The following is an 18562-nucleotide window of genomic DNA, read 5'->3' as shown; positions in this document are numbered from 1 at the left end:
AAATAAAATAAAAAAAAAACCCCAACAAAATATAAAATGGCTCTTTAAGGATGTACAGTAGTGAGGGAAATGGGTGGACAAGCTGATCTGTTCTATTTTATATATTTGACATTAGTAGCAAAATATGTTCATGTTTTGTAATGTGCCATAATATTATACATAATACAATAGGAACTAGCAGTGAAAAAACAGGAATTTTTTTTTAAATAATTTATTAGATGTGAAAAACTATAACAAAGTGATCTAGGTGTATTACATAAATGTCCATAAGAAAAATTGTAATGTTCAAAATTAAATGTCTGCCTGGTCAAAATACCATTGCCTGACCACCTCCACTTCACAATTTTCCTCCACCAACTTCTGGCTCTGTAGAGATATTTCTTTGTTCACTTTAAATGACAAATCCAGGACCTGGTGTGAACTCCTGTAACAAAGGAAAAAAAGGTATGTGACTCATATTGCAAATTTTCAGAACCAAGAACAAGTTAGTGGATTCTCCAAAATGGTGCAAAGCAGCCTGGATGGTGTTCAATATAAATGTCACCACATTTATTAAAACAATCAAAGAAATACAATGTTTGAAACCATCTATTCCTACAGGTGCCTGAATCCATAACAAAACACAATACGTTCCTTATTAGGTATCAGATGGTAGTCCAAATGCAGAGAAAAGGTCTCCAGGTGGATGTGCTCACTCCTTTCTTAAGACTTCATTCTTTCACTCATAAATATGAGGAGGCAATAAATGGTGGAAAATAAAAAAACAATATGTAGTCTGTTTTATTCACATCAAATGAAGGCAATAACTTCCATTAAAACAGGGCATACATTGGATTGTTTTTAATTTCTTTTTGTGGACCCAATTTTTAATAAATTCATGCCTTTAGAAATTTAATAAGCACCATTGCACTTTATTTGGGAAATAATGGACTGTTATGAAAACCAGGAAAAGTAATCCATGAAAAGAGGAACACTGCATCTCTTACTGTGAGTTAGTGATAGACATTCCATTTCTTTAGTGTTTATAGAAAGAAACCTTGATATGTTGCTCATCCCTATCTATTGTGAGAGCTATGGTACGCTTACTTACTGAAGCCATTTAAAGAAACCGCTATATGTTTGAAAAACTCCTCATTCAGAGTTTACGCAGAATCAGTGTTTCCACGTGAGAACCAAATTTTTGGCGCAGGAAAAAGGCTAGCCTTTCCCTGCACCCCGGGGATTTTGGCTGGGAATTACTTGCAGGGTAGACCCTGCGGCTAATTGAATACCCCCCAAAGAAGTTTTAAGAAAGGAGTGAACACATCCACCTAGGGACCTTTTCTTATACACAGCATTTGGACTACCATCTGATACCAATTAAGGTACGTATTGTATTTTGTTATTTATTCTAGTGCCTGTAGGAATAGATTGTTTCAAATATTGTATTACTTTAAAATTTTCAGAACCGTTATGAATGTGATTTCACAATACAAAAAAAAATACCTTGAAAAGGTGTATTGTGCAATATTAGATTTTTGTTTGGTTTCAAACATAAGTTCATAAATTATAAAGTTATACTTTACTTAATGAAATCTGTAAAGGAAATGGTGCAAAATAAAATGACTACATTATCATTATGTCACAGAGTTGAAGAACTTCATTAGAGAACAATCCTATGAAAATATTTTAGTTCACTTGCGTAATGTGGAGTTTGTATGCTCTCCCACACTCCAAAAACACGATGTTAGGTTAAATTGGCTGTTCCTTTAAAATATAAAATTAGAAAAAAATTAACCCGTGTGTATGCGCTTGTGTTCCAGGGAATTTAAAACGTAGGTTCCAATGGTGCAGGTGATGTGAATGACACACTGAACGGTGCTGCATAATTATTGACAATATATAAACACTAAAAAAAAAATGTTTGCTTTTTATAATTTGGAATCACTGTGGTTAAAAAAAGTACAGTGTTTTTACAAGAGACTTGCACAATAGTTTTCACTTTATGACATCTATTGCTTATGACACAGTTTGTCTGTTGTAAACACTATGTGCCTGATGCAGAGATTAACGCAATTTACACCAAAAAAATTTAGGTGTAAATTGCATTAAAAAACATATCTGCAATTTTTGGAATATGCAGATACTTAAGAAACCTGCGACCTGTGCATATTCTGTACAATACATAAATTGGCAAAATTATGCAATTTAAGATATGCTAATAGCATAGAGGTGCAGTACTAAAAAGCACATTACTCAACATGGTTAGTCAGTCATGTGTAGGGAAGGCAACCCCGGAATCAGCGGAATCCCGGAATTTAGGGCCAAAAATTGTGGTATTTCAATCCTGGGATTGTTGCCTCCAATCCCAGAATTTTTGGGATTAAAATGTGCAGCTTGACGAGGCTGGTCTTCAGCCCAGGGGCAGCACTGAGCACTAGTTCCGTCAGTTCAGACACTGCCCCCAGGCCTCCTACAGCTGTGCGGCTGCGTGACATCATAAAGATCACGCTTTGCAGCCACATACCAACCCGCCCCCTTGTACGGCCGCACCCGCCCACACTGTAGTCTGTGTGCAGTGGGCAACCGGGATTGAAAAAATGAGCTGGGATTGGCCTCCCTAGTCATGTGTTAGCAGCAGAGTGAAAAGACCATTGTTTGAAGAAAACAAATTAGCAAAGCAACAACAAAAATGTAGACCATTGTGTTTAAAATGTCTCCTACAAAAATATGAATTATAGTGTGAGACTGGATTAATCAATAACTCATATTACCATGGCTCCGTTTCCTAAGAAAAATTCTACCACCTTTCGGTATGAGAAAGTAACTTTAGTAAATCGAACCTTTTACAATGTTCTATTATCATTTAGCCATGGCAAAGCAATCTACCACTCTTAACCAACCCCTCCCAAAAATAAATCCAGTTCCCATGTATTAGCAAGACCCCTCACTAATATCAGCACATACTGTTAGATGATGTTCCAGGACTCAGACGGGAAAACGTAAATAGGTGTGAACAGTCCTAATTTACTGTAATCAGATAAACCAAGAGACTATAAAAAAAGGAGAGTTATGGTAAAACTTTCTTCAAAGTCCATAGGGTCCACAGGGAGACATTGGGGTGTAGGTGGGACCTGGAGGACTGGACACCAACAAACAGCAAAGGTTTGCAATCCAAGGATGCTCCGGTCCTTCTCCCTATACCCTGGCCACAGCCTGAGGGTACTTCAGTTTTGTTAAGTCCAAGGCAGGAGCAGGATAGGAGAGAAGGAAGACTGGTACACTGAGGAATCACATTCTCACACAGAGAAGGAAACAAGTGACTAGGAAAAGAAACCCATAGAAGCTAGGAGCGCCAGGGCGGGTCCCCTGTGGACCTTATGGATTTCGAAGAAAGATTTAACCAAGGTAAGTTTTACCATAACTCTCCTTTTCTTCTTCAGGGTCCGTAGGGCTCCACAGGGAGACATTGGGGATGTCCCAAAGCAGTTGTTCAAAGGTGGGAATGCTCCTGAGCCGATAGGATGCTTCCTTCGGGTGTAGGGTTCTCCTGAGAGGCAAATATATCAAAGGCATAAAAGTTGTGGACAGAAGACCAGGTGGCCACCTTGCATAGCTGTTCAGCTGAGGCGCCAAGCCGGGCTGCCCACGAGGGACCCGCAGAGCGAGTAGAATCAGCAGACACTGTAGTCAGCACAGGAAGGCCCGTCTGCGTGTAAGCCTGTGAGATAGTCATGCGAATCCATCTGGCCAGAGTCTGTTTGTTAGCTGGCCATCCCTTCTTGTGGAATCCATATAGGACAAAGAGGGAGTATGATTTCCGGATGGAAGCAGTACGGTGCATGTAGATCTTTAGAGCACGGACCACATCCAAAGAGTCCTAACCTGCCGAGAGGTCTGGTGAATTAAAGGCTGGAACCACAATTTTCTCAATCAGGTGGAAGCGAGAAACCACCTTGGGAAGGAAGCCTGGGCGTGTTCGAAGAACAGCCAGGTCCTCATGAAATATCAAAAAGGGGGAGCGACATGAAAGCGCCCCTAACTCCGATACCCTAGGGGCAGATGCTAAAGCCAGAGGAAACAGAGTCTACGCAGTGAGCCATTTTATATCCACTGATTCCAGGGGTTCGAATGGAGGTTCATGAAGTGCTTGGAGCACCACTGACAAATCCCAGGGAGCCACAGGAGGGACAAAGGGAGGTTGTATTTGTAGAATACCCTGCATGAAGGTGTGAACATCCGGTATAGGAGCAATTCTGTGCTGAAACCAGATAGACAAAGCGGAGACCTGCACTTTCAGAGATGCTAGGCGGAGGTCTAGGTCCAATCCAGCTTGAAGAAAGGCAAAAATTCTAGAAGCCTTAAAGACCTGAGGGTCATAGTTTCTTGGAGCACACCATTGGAAATATGTATACCATATTTTGTGGTAAATCCTGTCTGAGGCTGGTTTACGTGCTTTTAGCATGTTCTGGACCACAGAGCTAGAAAAACCCTTAGCCGTTAGGAGGGATGTCTTAAGAGCCAAGCCGTTAAAGACAGATGGGCTAGGTTCAGATGTAGACATGGACTCTGAGACAACAGGTCTACTTGTAGAGGAAGCTGAAGAGGAACGTCTATGAAGAGCCATTGAAGATTGGAGCACCAGTGATGTCTGGGCCAGACCGGAGCTATTAACATGACTGTGCCTCCCTTCTGTCTGAACTTTCGAAGCACTCGATGAAGCAGGGATATTGGAGGGAAGAGATATGCTAAATAGAAGTTCCATTTCACCGACAATGCATGTATGAAGGCTGCGTCGGGGTCCTTTGTTCTGTCTCCATAAATTGGAAGTTTGTTGTTGTGTCTGGAGGCCATGAGATCCACCTCCGGAAGACTCCATTTGTCCACTAGAAGCTGAAAGACTTCTGGATGTAGAGACCATTCTCCTGCATGGACGTCATGACGGAAATCCGCCTCCCAATTGAGAATCGCCGGGATGAACACTGCGGAGATGGCTGGGAGATAGCATTCAGCCCAGGTGAGAATGCGGGACACTTCTGTCATTGCTGACTAACTTCGAGTGCCCCCTTGGTGATTGAGGTAGGCAACAGCCGTGGCATTGTCGGACTGTACTTGTACTGGCCTGTTTTTCAGAATATTCCAAGCCAGAGTGAGAGTTCTGTAGATGGCTCGAAGTTCCAGGATGTTGATTGGTAACACTGCCTCATCTGGGGACCATCAGCCCTGGAAGGAGTGCTGGCTGGTTATTGCACCCCACCCTCGGAAGCTTTCGCCCATGGTGAGGAGAGCCCAGTCTGGGATCCAAAAGGGACAACCCAAGTTCAAATGGGAAGTCTGTAGCCACCAAGCTAAGGACAGGCGAACCTCTGGGGGGAGGCTCATCGCCTGGGATTTGAGCAGATGAGGTAGCCCGTTCCACCTGGAGAGGATCAGGTATTGGAGGGGCCTGGAGTGAAACTGGGCGAACTCCACCATGTCGAAGGTGTACACCATTGATCCCAAGGCCTGCATGGCAGAGTGAATCGACACTCTGCGACTGTGAAGCAGTCTGCGTAGTCTGTGCCATAGTGCTGAAATCTTGTCCGTTAGGAAGATTCTCTGAACTCGAGATTCTAGGAGGGCTCCCAAACGTACAATGCTTTGACAGGTTGTCAGGGAAGACTTTTCCAGTTGGTCAGCCAACCGTACATTTGTAGACAGGTAATGGTTATCTGCAGATGGCTGTGAAGAGTCGCTGGGGAGCTTGCCAACAGCAAGAGATCGTTTAAGTACAGGAGCAGTCTGATCCCTTGAAGAAGAAGAGAGGCCGCCATAACTGCCATGATCTTGATAAAGACCCGAGGGGCCGTTGAGAGGCCAAACGGCAGAGCCTGGAATTCGTAATGTTGCTGCAGAGTAGATATTATTGATGAGAAAACATTACAGGTACATGTAGGTAAGCGTCCTGAATGTCTAGGATACCATAAAATCTCCAGGCTTCATAGCTAGGATAATAGAACGGAGGGTTTCCATACGAAGTAGGTAAACGTTTATCCTTTTGCAGCATTTGCTGAAAAAACGTAGAGGTATTAGCCAAAGTCTATACCGAGGTAGACAGTACGTCTATCCATGGGGGAGACAATGGATTTGCAGGGGGTAACCTGCTGTAGCCATCCTATAGGTGGAGCTGCCATGAGGAAAGCTACTTGGTCCACAAGTTTTGCCAGCATTTGTGAAAAGGCAGCCCAGGGTGGGTCCTGAGGGAGAGACACCACGGCTGATGGACCTGGGGCTGTGTAACAATTAATACAATTAATCCTCTGTGGCTAAGCCCGCAGAGCAGGACTTACAAGTTATCAGAGTAGGAGCAGCAGCATCAGGCTGCTTGTTATTCTTTCCTCTGCCAGACATAGTCACAAGAATAGAATACACAGTATGATACAGTGCAATGAACACCTTGCAGTATGTGTAATATGGCACAATGTAGTGTGCAACCGGGCTATATATGGCACAGTGTAGTGTGCAACCGCACTATATAGTATGTGATAATCCTCACACTTACATAGCAGATGTGAGGTACAATGAACCCCCAATACCTTAAGTATGTCAGGGTATAGTAGAAAAAAAGGGACAGGTATAAACTGACAGTATAGAAAATAGATATTAGCGCTAGCACAAGTCACATACAAACGCAGAAGAAAACATTACATGTCTGCAATGGGTACTAAAATCAACTACACAGACCAGAGTGGCTGGTAAGATATAGTGCTGTATAATCTGGCCTGTGGGAGAGGAAACAGAATTTTGGTATTTACCGATAAATCCCTTTCTCCGATTCCATAGGGGACAGTGGAGGCTTCAAGACAGTGGGGTATAGACGTGTGCTAAGGGAGAGCTGGCACTTTTTGTAGTGTGACTAGCTCCTCCCCCTCAATACCCCCCTACAGGCCCAATGACCACAACCACGGCAGGAAGGAACAGTGCAGGGTGGGCATCCAGTGTCCCCTATGGAATCGGATAAAGGGACGTCCCAGAGCTCACATCACGGACGGGAGAACTCCGAGAACCCTGCAAAACAGACTGGCCATACTGCTTTGCAGAGGCCGCAAACGTGTCAAATCTATAAAAACGGATAAAGGTATGCCGGCCAGACCAAGTAAACTCCATGGACACCCCGCGAGCAGCCGCCCAAGAGGAGCCCACTGAGCGAGTGGAATTCGCTGTAATAGAAGGAGGCAGCTCCCTAGGCGAGGCCACATACGCTTGTCTGATGGTCAGACGAATCCAGCGAGCCAGCAACTGTTTGGAAGCTGGCCAACCAGGACGAGAAGCATCATACAAAACAAAAAGAGCGTCTGTTTTACATATGGCTGCAGTCCTCTCCACATAGATCCGAATAGCCTCAACAACATCGAAGGATCTTGAGGAAGGTGAATCCTGTGGAAGAACAGGTACCACAATAAATTGGTTGATGTGGAAAGCCGAAACCACCTTTGGAAGGAAATCCATTCTTGTACGGAGTTCCGCTCTATCCGCATGAAATACCAAGAATGGAGGACGACAGGATAGAGCTCCCAGTTCCAACACTCTCCTGGCTGAGGTGTTACCGTCCACGAAAGGTATTTTAACTCCACAGACTCCAGAGGTTCGAACAGAGAAGACTGTAAGAAGGAAAGGACGAGATCCAAATCCCATGGAGCCGTAGGAGGAACAAAGAGTGGTTGTAACCGTAGAACACCTTGCAGAAAAGTCTGTACCTCCGATATCAAGGCCAGCTTCTTCTGGAAGAAAAACGATAGAGCTGGGATTTGAACTTTCAGAGAACCCATACGCAGTCCGGCCGAGAAACCTGCTTGCACAAAAAGCAGAAATCTGGCTAGTTTGAATTCTGTAGGAGGAGACCCTCACCGTTCACACCATGAAACATAAGCCTTCCAAATACGGTGGTAACGTTTTGAGTAATTTCCTTCCGGGCTTGAAGCATAGTAGGGATTACCTGGATGGGATCCCGCTACGTCTTAAGAAGGCCCTTTCAACAGCCACGCCGTCAAACGTAGCCGCTTTAAGTCTGGATAGATTAAAGTACCCTGTAGTAAGAGATCTTCTCTCAGAGGTAGGAGCCACGGATCGTCGATCAGCAGAAGTGGAAGGTTGGAATACCAAGCTCTGCGAGGCCAATCCGGAGCCACTAATAGAACCTTGGCCCTCTCACTTTTGATGCGTAGTAGAATCCGAGGGAGAAGAGGAAACGATGGGAACAGTCAGACAAATTGGAACAGCCATGGCGTTGACAGTGCGTCCACAACCACTGGGTCTCTCTTCCGAGCCCAGTAGAGAGGCAGTTGATGACTTTGTCTGGATGCCATGAGGTCCACCTGCGGAAGACCCCACCATTGGACAAGCTGTTGAAAAACCTGAGGATGTAGTCCCATTCCCTTGGATGCACATCCTGCCGGCTGAGGTAGTCTGCCTCCCAATTTTCAACGCTCGGAATGAAGATTGTCTAAATTGCCACCACAAATTTTTCCGCCCAGATTAGAATTCGGCTTACTTCATTCATAGCTACCCAACTTCTGGTGGCGCCTTGTCTGTTTATGTATGCCACTGTCATGGCGTTGTCCGACTGGACTCGACTGCTCGGCCCCGCAACAGGTGATCTGCTGTCTGAAGAGCGTAGAACACTGCCCTTAATTCCAATATGTTTATCAGCAGACTCGCTTCCTGTAATGTCCAGCGGCCTTGGAAGTGGTGTGTCTGAATCACTGCCCCCCAACCTCTCAGACTTGTGTCTGTGGTGAGGAGAGTCCAATCCCACACTCTGAAACTCCTGAATCCTGTGGCGTAGCCATGGCACGGGAAGGAGCCATGACTTTTGTTATCCCATCCATAGATTTAGCTAAGGACACCGCCCATGCTGGTTCTTCTAGAGCAGCTGACTGGAAGCCTCTCTCTCTTTCAGAGAAGCCTCCAGCTCAGCAGAGAGGTGGGACATAACAGATGCAAACTGCGCCGTCCAAGACGGCGGATCTAACATCGCTGGAGCTTGTTGTTCAGGATCACAATTGTCACACAATAGGGAGTTAGATGACTGCCCCTGTGTAAACTTTTCATCATAGTTTGTGCAGGTAAATTACTTTTAAGATGCCTTAGAGCCCCTTCCAGCCATGATACATACAGACCCCACACAAACAATAGTAAAGTGTAGTGAAAAGGTCAAAAGGTAGAAACTGAGATACAGAGAGGCAGGAGGGAGCCACACTAGCCCTAATAGCGCTCCTAGCAGTGCCAGAAAACGCTAGACATAGAAGGAAAGAACCACTGTTAGTATTGTCTTAATGCTCTCCTGACCGGCCTAAACCACCAATGTTTACGTACAGTCCAGGTTAGGCTAACAGTTTCATATTCCAGCATTTTTCGTATGCAGCAGACTGTCTCTTCGCGTAATGGCCGCCAGCACACCTCGAGGGAAGCACTGAGGCCGCTGGGAGGAAGGAGCAGGACTCCGGTGCTAGGCTCCGCCCCCCGTGATGGCGTTTAAATTGAATTATAAGTGCGCTATGCTGTTTGGCTGCCCTGCTAATCGGAGCAGCCTGCATGCTGTTATATGCCGCCCTTAGTGTTAACCTGGCTACCCTCCTAAACGGGAAGCCAGGGAATACTCACGACGCTGCCGGCTGACTAATGGAGGACACCTATGCGCGCTGCAAGCAGCGGCATGCGGTCCCCTTATATGGAGATAGTTGTCTCTGAAGTCGGGGACCCCAGGCGAACTGCATGCAGTTGCGAGCGGGTCCACCCGGCAGCTCCATCGATGCAGACAGGCAGTGCAGCTGCTGCCTGTCTGTTCCTCATAGATATTCTTAGTTTCAGCGCAGCAGCGCTCTTACTATTTAAAAACTCTGAGGAGAATTGTGACAACACAACCAGCTCCCCTCGGACACAAACTAAGACTGGGCTTGTAGGGGGGTATAGAGGGGGAGGAGCTAGTCACACTACAAAAATTTAAAGTGCCAGCTCCCACTTAGCACATGTCTATACCCCACTGTCTTGAAGAATCTAGTGTCCCCTAGTGGATGAAGGAGAAATACAGGGAGACTGGACCCAGTGTTTTCCGGAGACCTGCTTGCCTAAAATGGCTGCCGCGCGTCTCTGAGGGGGCGGAGGGTGAGGGAGGAGCAGCTCAGGGAACACCAAGACTGCAGTTGAATGGCCGCAGGGATCAGAGCAATTCTCAACCATTTTTCCTAGAAATTTGGATTTTTAGGAAAAATTGATTGTGCTCTAGAGTTACGAATCAGAGCTACTATATAAAAAAAAAAAAAAATCAAAGCACCTGCAAGAAAAATCCCGCAGGTGCGGGATTTTTGCTATTCTCGCACCTAATTGAAAACCCCAAGTCTAAAAACCATATTTACCATAGTGGTATGAAGAGCACTTCTGAACACAGAGCACGTTGAACCCTGAAGTGTATATGGGCTATAGACCTCACAGTTCCACCAGTCAGAAAAAACAGTAAACAGAAGCTGGCGACACATATACAATTGTCTGGTCGTTCTTTCAATTCCTGACCCGTTCATGCAATATCTTAAGAGTTTTTACGCAACTTTGCACAAGTTTTCTTCTAAGAAAACATGATCTGTTTAATGTTCACCTGATTCGATAGTACAAAATCGGACAAAAAGTGTAGTGTGTATGCACATTCGGATGTTTTATCCGACACTTGACAATGCTCCTCCAGCAGCATGCGCCGCCTTGGTGGGCGTGCATAATTAAATCTGACATGTACATGTGATTTGGTACATGCTCTCATTTAAATGTACCAACATCAGCACATGAAAAACAGCCATGTGTTATTAAAAAAACAAAAATCACCCTTTAATCGTACATGTGCATGTGGCATTGAGATGGTGACGCTGTGCAACACATGTAAAAATTGTTTGTGTTTTTTTCTCAATAAAATGTCACATGTCATGAAGCATGGTATGTGCAAATGAATTGCAGCAAGCTCCTTAAATATTTAAATGCATACACCATGTGCACCTCCATTTAGAAGCTACATGTATTATGTAAAGTGCAAAATAAAAGGTAAAATCCATAGTAACTGTTCCCATTATTCTGTATACCTATTAATACCCTGCAGCTGTTCTACACTTTCATCACCTATTTTCACTTAAAAAATGATGTAATAATTAATTTGAAGATTATGTTCTCCAAATTTATTGTGGTATATTTCAGATATATACCACTATACCAACAATACATCACAAGTAATCATCTTGGCCTGTGTACATGGTGTATTATGGCATGGTCCTATATGTCCGACGTATACAACTATGGGGCCGTATTCAATTAGGCTACTAAAACCCGTTATCTTCGCCTGTTTCACTTATCCCCATATTCAATTACAAAGACTTTTTCGCTGGCTGGTGCGAAAAGTCTTTGTTAAAAAACGGGGATAAGTTTTCACCATGGGGTTTAGGGGTGCAGAATAATATGAGATATGGTAAGAACTTACCCTTGTTATCTCTATTTCTACGAAGTCCATAGGGTTCCACAGGATACCTTGGGGTATAGGTGATGACGTCAGGCATCGGGCACCAAAGAGTTAAGTTTTCAGCCTCCCAGGATGCACTAGGGTCCCCCTCCTATACCCCGCCCCCGAGCCAAGGCATCTCAGTTACGTACCAAGCCATAGGCCGGAGGAGGAGAAGGAAGAGAGAGAAAAAAGATCTGGACACACACAAGAATCACATTCTCACCAGAGGGAGACGGAAAAACCGGTGACCAGAGCAAAGCCCATCTGCAGCACAGGTGCGACAGGGCGGGAGTCCTGTGGAACCCTATGGACTTCGTAGAAATAGAGATAACAAGGGTAAGTTCTTACCAGATCTCATATTTTCTACTTCAGGGTCCATAGGGTATCCACAGGATACCTTGGGGATGTCCCAAAGCAGTATCCTTTAAGGGTGGGGACGCTCCTGTGCTGAAAGGAGAATCCGCCGCCCGAAGGAAGCATCCTGAGAGGCAAAGGTGTCAAACGCGTAATACCTCACAAAGGTATGGACAGAGGACCACGTGGCCGCCTTGCAGATCTGGACTGCAGAGGCACCACGTCGAGCTGCCCACGAAGGACCCACAGACCTAGTGGAATGAGCCTTCACAGAAGGAGGAACAGACAGGCCTTCATGAAGATAAGCCATACGGATCCAGGCTGCCAAAGTTTGCTTTGAAGCAGGCCAACCCTTTTTACGGAAGCCATAGAGGACAAACAAGGCGTCCGACTTCCTAAACGAAGAAGTGCGGTCAACATAAGTCCTTAACGCCTGCAAAACATCCAAAGTGGCCTCACCCACTGAAAGGCCAGGTGAGTTAAAAGCCGGTACAACTATTTCCTCGTTAACATGAAACTGGGAAACAACTTTGGGAAGAAATTCAGGATGAGTGCGTAGCACTGCCCTGTTCCCATGAAAAATCAAGAAAGAGGGTCTACACGAGAGAGCCCCTAAATCAGAAACCCGTCTGGCCGAAGCTATGGCCAGAAGGAAAACAGTCTTAGCTGTTAGCCATTTAAGATCCACTGAGCCCAGTGGTTCAAACGGCGGTCCTTGGAGAGCCCTCAGGACCACAGCCAAGTCCCAAGGCGTCACAGGTGGAACAAATGGCGGCTGAATTCTCAGAACGCCTTGCATAAAGGTGCGCACATCAGGGATTGTAGCAATCCTACAATGAAACCAGACAGACAGGGCAGAAACCTGCACCTTCAAAGAAGAAAGGCGAAGCCCATGGTCTAGTCCCGCTTGTAGGAAGGCAAGTACTCTAGACAGACGAAACTCCCGCGGTGCATAACCTCTCGGTCGACACCACTGGAAGAACGTATGCCACACGCGATGGTATATTCTCGCGGAAGATGGTTTACGAGCTCTTAGCATGGTTCGCACTACAGAGCTGGAAAATTCCCTGGACCTCAACATGGCCGTCTCAACAGCCATGCCGTCTAAGACAGCCGAGTCAGGTCCGGGTGAAGACAAGGACCCTGTGACAGAAGGTCCGGTCGTAGCGGCAACCGCAGAGGACCGTCCGTTGTTAACAGGACCCAATTCGCCACCCAGAACGGACGACCCTTGTTGAGATGGGTCGTCTGCAACCACCAGGCTAAGGACAGGCGAACCTCCGGAGTGAGCACCATCTTCTGGGACTTTAGACTCTGAGGCAGTCCATTCCATTTGGACAGGATCAGGTGCTGCAGAGGTCTGGAGTGAAACTGGGCATATTCCACCATGTCGAATACCGACACCATGGAGCCCAGTAACCTCATCGCCGAGTGCAGAGACACCCGGCGGCTCTGTAGACAACTGCGCACCCTCAACTGCAAGGCAGAGATCTTTTTCCCCCGTCACAAAGATCCTTTGCTGTCCGAAGTCCAATAAGGCAGAATCCGCTGAGACGGGATCAGGGTGGACTTCTGCCAGTTTATTAACCAGCCGTGCCGTTGCAGTACCGCAATGGTCAGGTCCAAGTGGCGTAGAAGGAGCTCCGGAGATCCTGCCACTAAGAGACGGTCGTCCAAGTACGGCAACATGCGGACTACCTGCAGCCGCAGGGAAGCCGCCATGACCGCCATCACCTTGGTGAAAACACGTGGTGCTGTCGCCAGGCCAAAAGGTAACGCCCGGAACTGAAAGTGGTCGCTGCAGATTGCAAACCTGAGGAACTGCTGATGGCGTAAAAGAATAGGGACATGCAGGTAAGCGTCCTGTATGTCCAATGACACCATGTAGTCCCCAGGTTCCAGCGCCAGAATGATGGACCGTAGGGTCTCCATCCGAAACTTCGGTACCCGCAAAGACTTGTTGAGAGCTTTGAGGTTGAGTATCGGACGAAACGACCCATTGGGTTTCTGCACCAAAAGAGATTGGAATAGAAACCCTGGCCCTTCTGGGAGAACGGAACAGGCACTATAACTCCAGCCTGGAGCATAGTGTGTAAGACCTTCCGCAGCTCCGTGGCCTTGTTCCGGTCTGATGGCAGACCCGTGGTGAAGAATCAAGACGGGGGTCTGTGCCGGAAGGAGAGGGCATACCCGTGGGAGACCACCTCGAGAACCCAAGTGTCTGTCGTGGTGACCGACCAACACCGGGCGAATTGCAGCAGGCGGCCTCCCACTTTGGGATCCCCCAAAGGGAGGCCCGGACCGTCAGGCCGCAGGCTTGTCATCTGGCTTAGGGGCCGGACGTCTGGTACTCCAGACCTGCTTCCGGGGCTTGGACGATTTTTTGGGGCCAGCCTGTCGGGGAAAGGACTGTGCTTTAGGCCTTCCCTGGGCCCTATAAGGCCGATGTACCTGAACCGGAAGGAACTGCAGCAGACGGGAGACATGCCGATTTGGCTGCTGCCAGCGTGGCTACAATTTTGTCCAGGTCCGGACCAAAAAGAACTTCTCCATTAAAAGGCAATGCTTCCAGGCCCTTTTTGGAATCAGCGTCCTCGCAGCCACAAGGTGCGACGAGCAGCCACAGCTGCCGAAGAAATTCGAGACGCCAGGGTACTAATATCCAAGGCCGCCTCGTTGATATAAGTGGCCGAATCCCGGAGATTGCCGATCAACTCCGTCTGTGCAGCCGAACAGTTGGAATCGAAGGACGCCTCCAACGTATCAGCCCAGCGTTCCATAGCTCTGGCAACCCAGCAAATGGCCATCGCTGGCCTAGCTGCCCCCCCGCAAGGGAATAAACGGACTTTAGGCAGATCTCCACCTTGCAGTCCGTAGCATCCTTAAGGGAGGACATGGATGGCATGGGTAATGTGGCACTACGGACTAGGCGTGTCACATGAGAATCCACCTGTGGAGGGGATTCCCACTTTGCAAAATAATTATCCGCAAACGGATAAGCCACCGCCAAACGCCTCTGCGGCTGGTATCGTTTGCCAGGCTGTTTCCACGCCTCCTCTAAATGGTCCACCAACTGACCCGAAAGAGGAAACACTGTGGCGTCACCCTTAACATCCTTAAAAAAGGCATATTTAGATTTAGACACCGGAGGAACTTCGTCCTCAATCACCAAAGCTGTGCGGACTGCCCGAATAAGTCCAGGAATATACACCTTGGACCTAGCGTCTGCCTCCTTAGTACGGAGAGGTTCCTGGTCGGAAAGATCCAGAATCTCCCCATCATCAGACGTCACTTCATCATCCTCATAAGGAGCAGACAGAGACGCCACCGGCCGCTTATGTGGCCGCAACACAGACCCCCCTTGCAACACATCCGACAAGTGCTGTACAGAACTAGTCAGGGAATTAACCACGCCGGCTCCTGAGAGACCGGGAGAGGGGAAATAGGGAGACTGCGGGGTACCATCAATTGCTTCGGGAAACCCTGCATGGGTGACGACACCAGTGATTGCTGGGACAATCCCATCTGTGAGAACGCGGGCTGCGGAGCTAACTGGCCCACCAAGGTTGTAAGAGCCTGAGCGAAACAAGCCCAGGGCGGCTCCTGTACCGGTGCTGTGACCGTAATTGGCCGCGCCAATAAAAAACACTGCCGGCATAGCCCTTCCGCGCTACCCTCCCCCTCCGCTATAGGTACTTTACACGTAGTACACTGAAGCCGGAGAGGAAAGTCACTCTCAGACATGATGGTGGAACGTATGTGACCCCTCTCACCAATACTTTTAGTATAGCGAGAGAACACCCTCCAGCACCGCACTGCAAGGGCTTTAGCAGAAAGATCAGGGACAGTGATAAGGCTGACAGTAAGAAGGTAAAAGTACAGGCAGCAGCGCTAGCACAGTCACATACAATGCACAGAAAAACAAATTCCTGCACTATCAGCGCTTATACTCAACTACATAGAGTCTGGTAGGACACAGCGCTGCATACACAGACCTGACCACAGCGGAGGAGAGGTATGTGGGGGGACCCAGACCACGATGCCTCCGATCATAGGCTTCCAGCAGCGTTCACCATGCGTTCTGAAGATGGCAATCGAGGAGCATAGAGGAGGCTGGCCTGGGGGAGGAGCGCTGCCACAGGGCCAGTCGGCGTAAGCAGAGAGGACTGTGTGAAGCGTGGGAGGTGCCGGCTGTGAGACAGGGAAAGCGCGCTCCCGTGGCATGCATTTAACCCCTGGGACGCCGCAGCGCTACCGCTCTGTCGCGGTCCGCTGTCCCAGAGGGGTAGTGGAAGCCCAGGTTAATACCTGGCTCCACGCTGCAGCCAGTTTCCAGGGAGCCCCCTGCCTGGAAACTTAGGGCCATATTCAGCAGGGTCCCACCGCATGACCCCTTCTGCTTACCTGTAATCCCCCTTAAATCCGGCCATGGCCCAGAACATCTAGGGTCACCGCTAGCTGTGACCCCAGATGATTACCAGCATCCCCGGATCGGTACCGGCGTTCTGGTACCGGCGGGGGTGTAGGGAAGACAGCATGGACGTCAGTACTGACACAGTCCATGCTGTACTTCCAGATGTGCAGCCACAGCTGCAAAGAAGAAAACTTCAGGGGCTCTTCTAAGCCCCCCTCTAGCAGGTGCATCCGACTCCGGCCTTGGCTCGGGGGCGGGGTATAGGAGGGGGACCCTAGTGCATCCTGGGAGGCTGAAAACTTAACTCTATGGTGCCCGATGCCTGACGTCATCACCTATACCCCAAGGTATCCTGTGGATACCCTATGGACCCTGAAGTAGAAAAAAAAAAAGCCTGCAGCCTTTAGAATCTTAATTTAATCTGTGTCAAAAAATGTTAAAAACATTCCTTAGGACATACCAAAAAATGTACTTTCATTTTGGGGGACCCAATTAAAAACTAGCAAAATAGACATGGGGGGTCCCCAAGTCTGCGGCAGGTGTTTTCTTCATTGCGGGTCGTTGCTGCAGGTGCATTTTTAACAAATTTCAAAAAATAACTCTAGGGACTTCAAAATATGCTTGCACCCATTTTTATGTACCCCAAATTTGATGGGAGTAGTTAATTTCCCAAAAAACAACTGCTAAATGCTATTTATTCACCACCTATTTAAATACGCAAAAAAACACCTGTAGAGTGTGTACGGTTTTACAATCTTTTCTTCCGATATTTTAGACAGATGAGTTTCAGTGATCACAAATTAGAGTGTACAGTTGTGTACGCACATATGAGCACTGAGCTCGGGACTTCCAAACGTAAGTAAAGTCAAAAGTAAAATTGCATTGAAAGTGTGATTGTGCAAGTGTATACCCAGCTTGAGGCTACATAAGGCACATTATAAAACGAGCCAGGTGAAAAGTGGAAAAAACTTTGCTCAGTTTGAAGAATCTCCATTTTGCTACAATATAAAGATGGTAGGATCAGAATTTGGTGTAAACATCATGAAACCATGCTACCTTGTATTGGGATGCGGTTAAAATGCAGACGGAGGATATTCTGGCGGACAGATTGCCGGCGCCGGAATCCCAACACCAGTCAGAATCCCGGCGCCGGCATTCCGAAGGCAAGTAGTAGGGTGGGGAAGGTTAGACACTAAGGGGGGAGGGTTAGGTTTAGGTTGCAGGGAGGTCAGGTCTAGGCACTAGGGGGGGAGGTTAGGGATAGGCACCGGGGAGAGAGGGTTAGGATACCGACCGACAAAGTGTTGGAATTCCAACCCTGTCGGGATGTTGGCGTCAGGATTCTAACCACAGGGATCGCGAATGCTGGCACCCTGTACTAGGGGCCTTTATAGAGAGGAGGGGACCCGTGAGCAGTCTCCGTCCCGGGCCCCTTCCTCCAGTGGGGCGGCTGCGCCGCACTTATAGATTCTGGGCACTAGAGTGTGCCCACAGTCTATAGCACATGCGCAGGTTGCCTGGAAAATGGCAGCGGTGGCCAGCCATTTTCCCTGTACTGCGCATACAATGGGAAAATGGCCGCGGCGGCCATTTTCCAGCCGTATTTACAGCGCAGACACCGGTGCCGACATGGGACTCCAGAGAGGTAAGTATACTATGGCTGCAGGGTGAGCTGTGTGCCCCCCCCCCGGACCCACCGCACACCCTGCACCCATTATAAAGACGCCCCTGCCCTGCGCCCATCCCCTTGTATCAACGGTTCAGGCTGGTAGTGGTGTAATGATGTGAAGACTGCATTCTTGGCACACATTAGGCCCCTTAATGCCAATTGAGCATCTTTTAAATGTCACAGTACATCTGTGCATAGTTAGTGACCACATGCATCCCTTAACTGACAATTTTTTTTTTCAGAAAACGCCCCCAAAATTTTTTTTTTATTAGCAATATATGTATACAATAGCTATTTAAACTTGATTCAATATATATTTATTAACAAAAATGTAAAATCGCATTTAAATAGCTATGTATTATATAATGTGATAATAAAATTTACCATTTTGGGGACATTTTTGGAAAAAAAATACTTTATACTGTGGTTTTAAAAAACCTGCTAGCTGGAGGACATCGAAACGATGGACAGGTATGTGTGTATATATATATATATATATATATATGTGTGTGTGTGTATACACACACACATATATATTCCATAGACAAAAAAACCTTACGGTTTTACATGTCCCCGCCCCCCCCCCCCCCCGTGATCCCTGCATCTGTGTTTAAATAAACAAACAGAAGCA

The 18562-nt window shown here is 47.3% G+C and overlaps 1 protein-coding gene across 2 annotated transcripts in view; it reads right to left on the bottom strand.

Moving 5' to 3' along the window:
• Positions 1–213: 213 nt before the first annotated feature.
• HAUS8 (HAUS augmin like complex subunit 8) overlaps positions 214–18562 on the bottom strand; it is a 132981-nt gene continuing 114632 nt past the window's right edge. For both annotated transcript variants that reach the window (XM_088478564.1, XM_088478563.1), the window contains one exon: positions 214–424. In XM_088478564.1, the coding sequence (XP_088334690.1) occupies positions 292–424 (133 nt within the window). In that variant the 3' untranslated portion in view covers positions 214–291. The remainder of the gene's footprint in view (positions 425–18562) is intronic.

The sequence above is a fragment of the Taudactylus pleione genome, unplaced genomic scaffold (genome assembly GCF_031769625.1).
Source record: "Taudactylus pleione unplaced genomic scaffold, aTauple2 ptg000214l, whole genome shotgun sequence".
Lineage (NCBI taxonomy): Eukaryota > Metazoa > Chordata > Amphibia > Anura > Myobatrachidae > Taudactylus > Taudactylus pleione.
The sequence above is the reverse complement of the archived record's forward strand: the minus strand, read 5'-3'. Positions and strand labels throughout refer to the sequence as shown.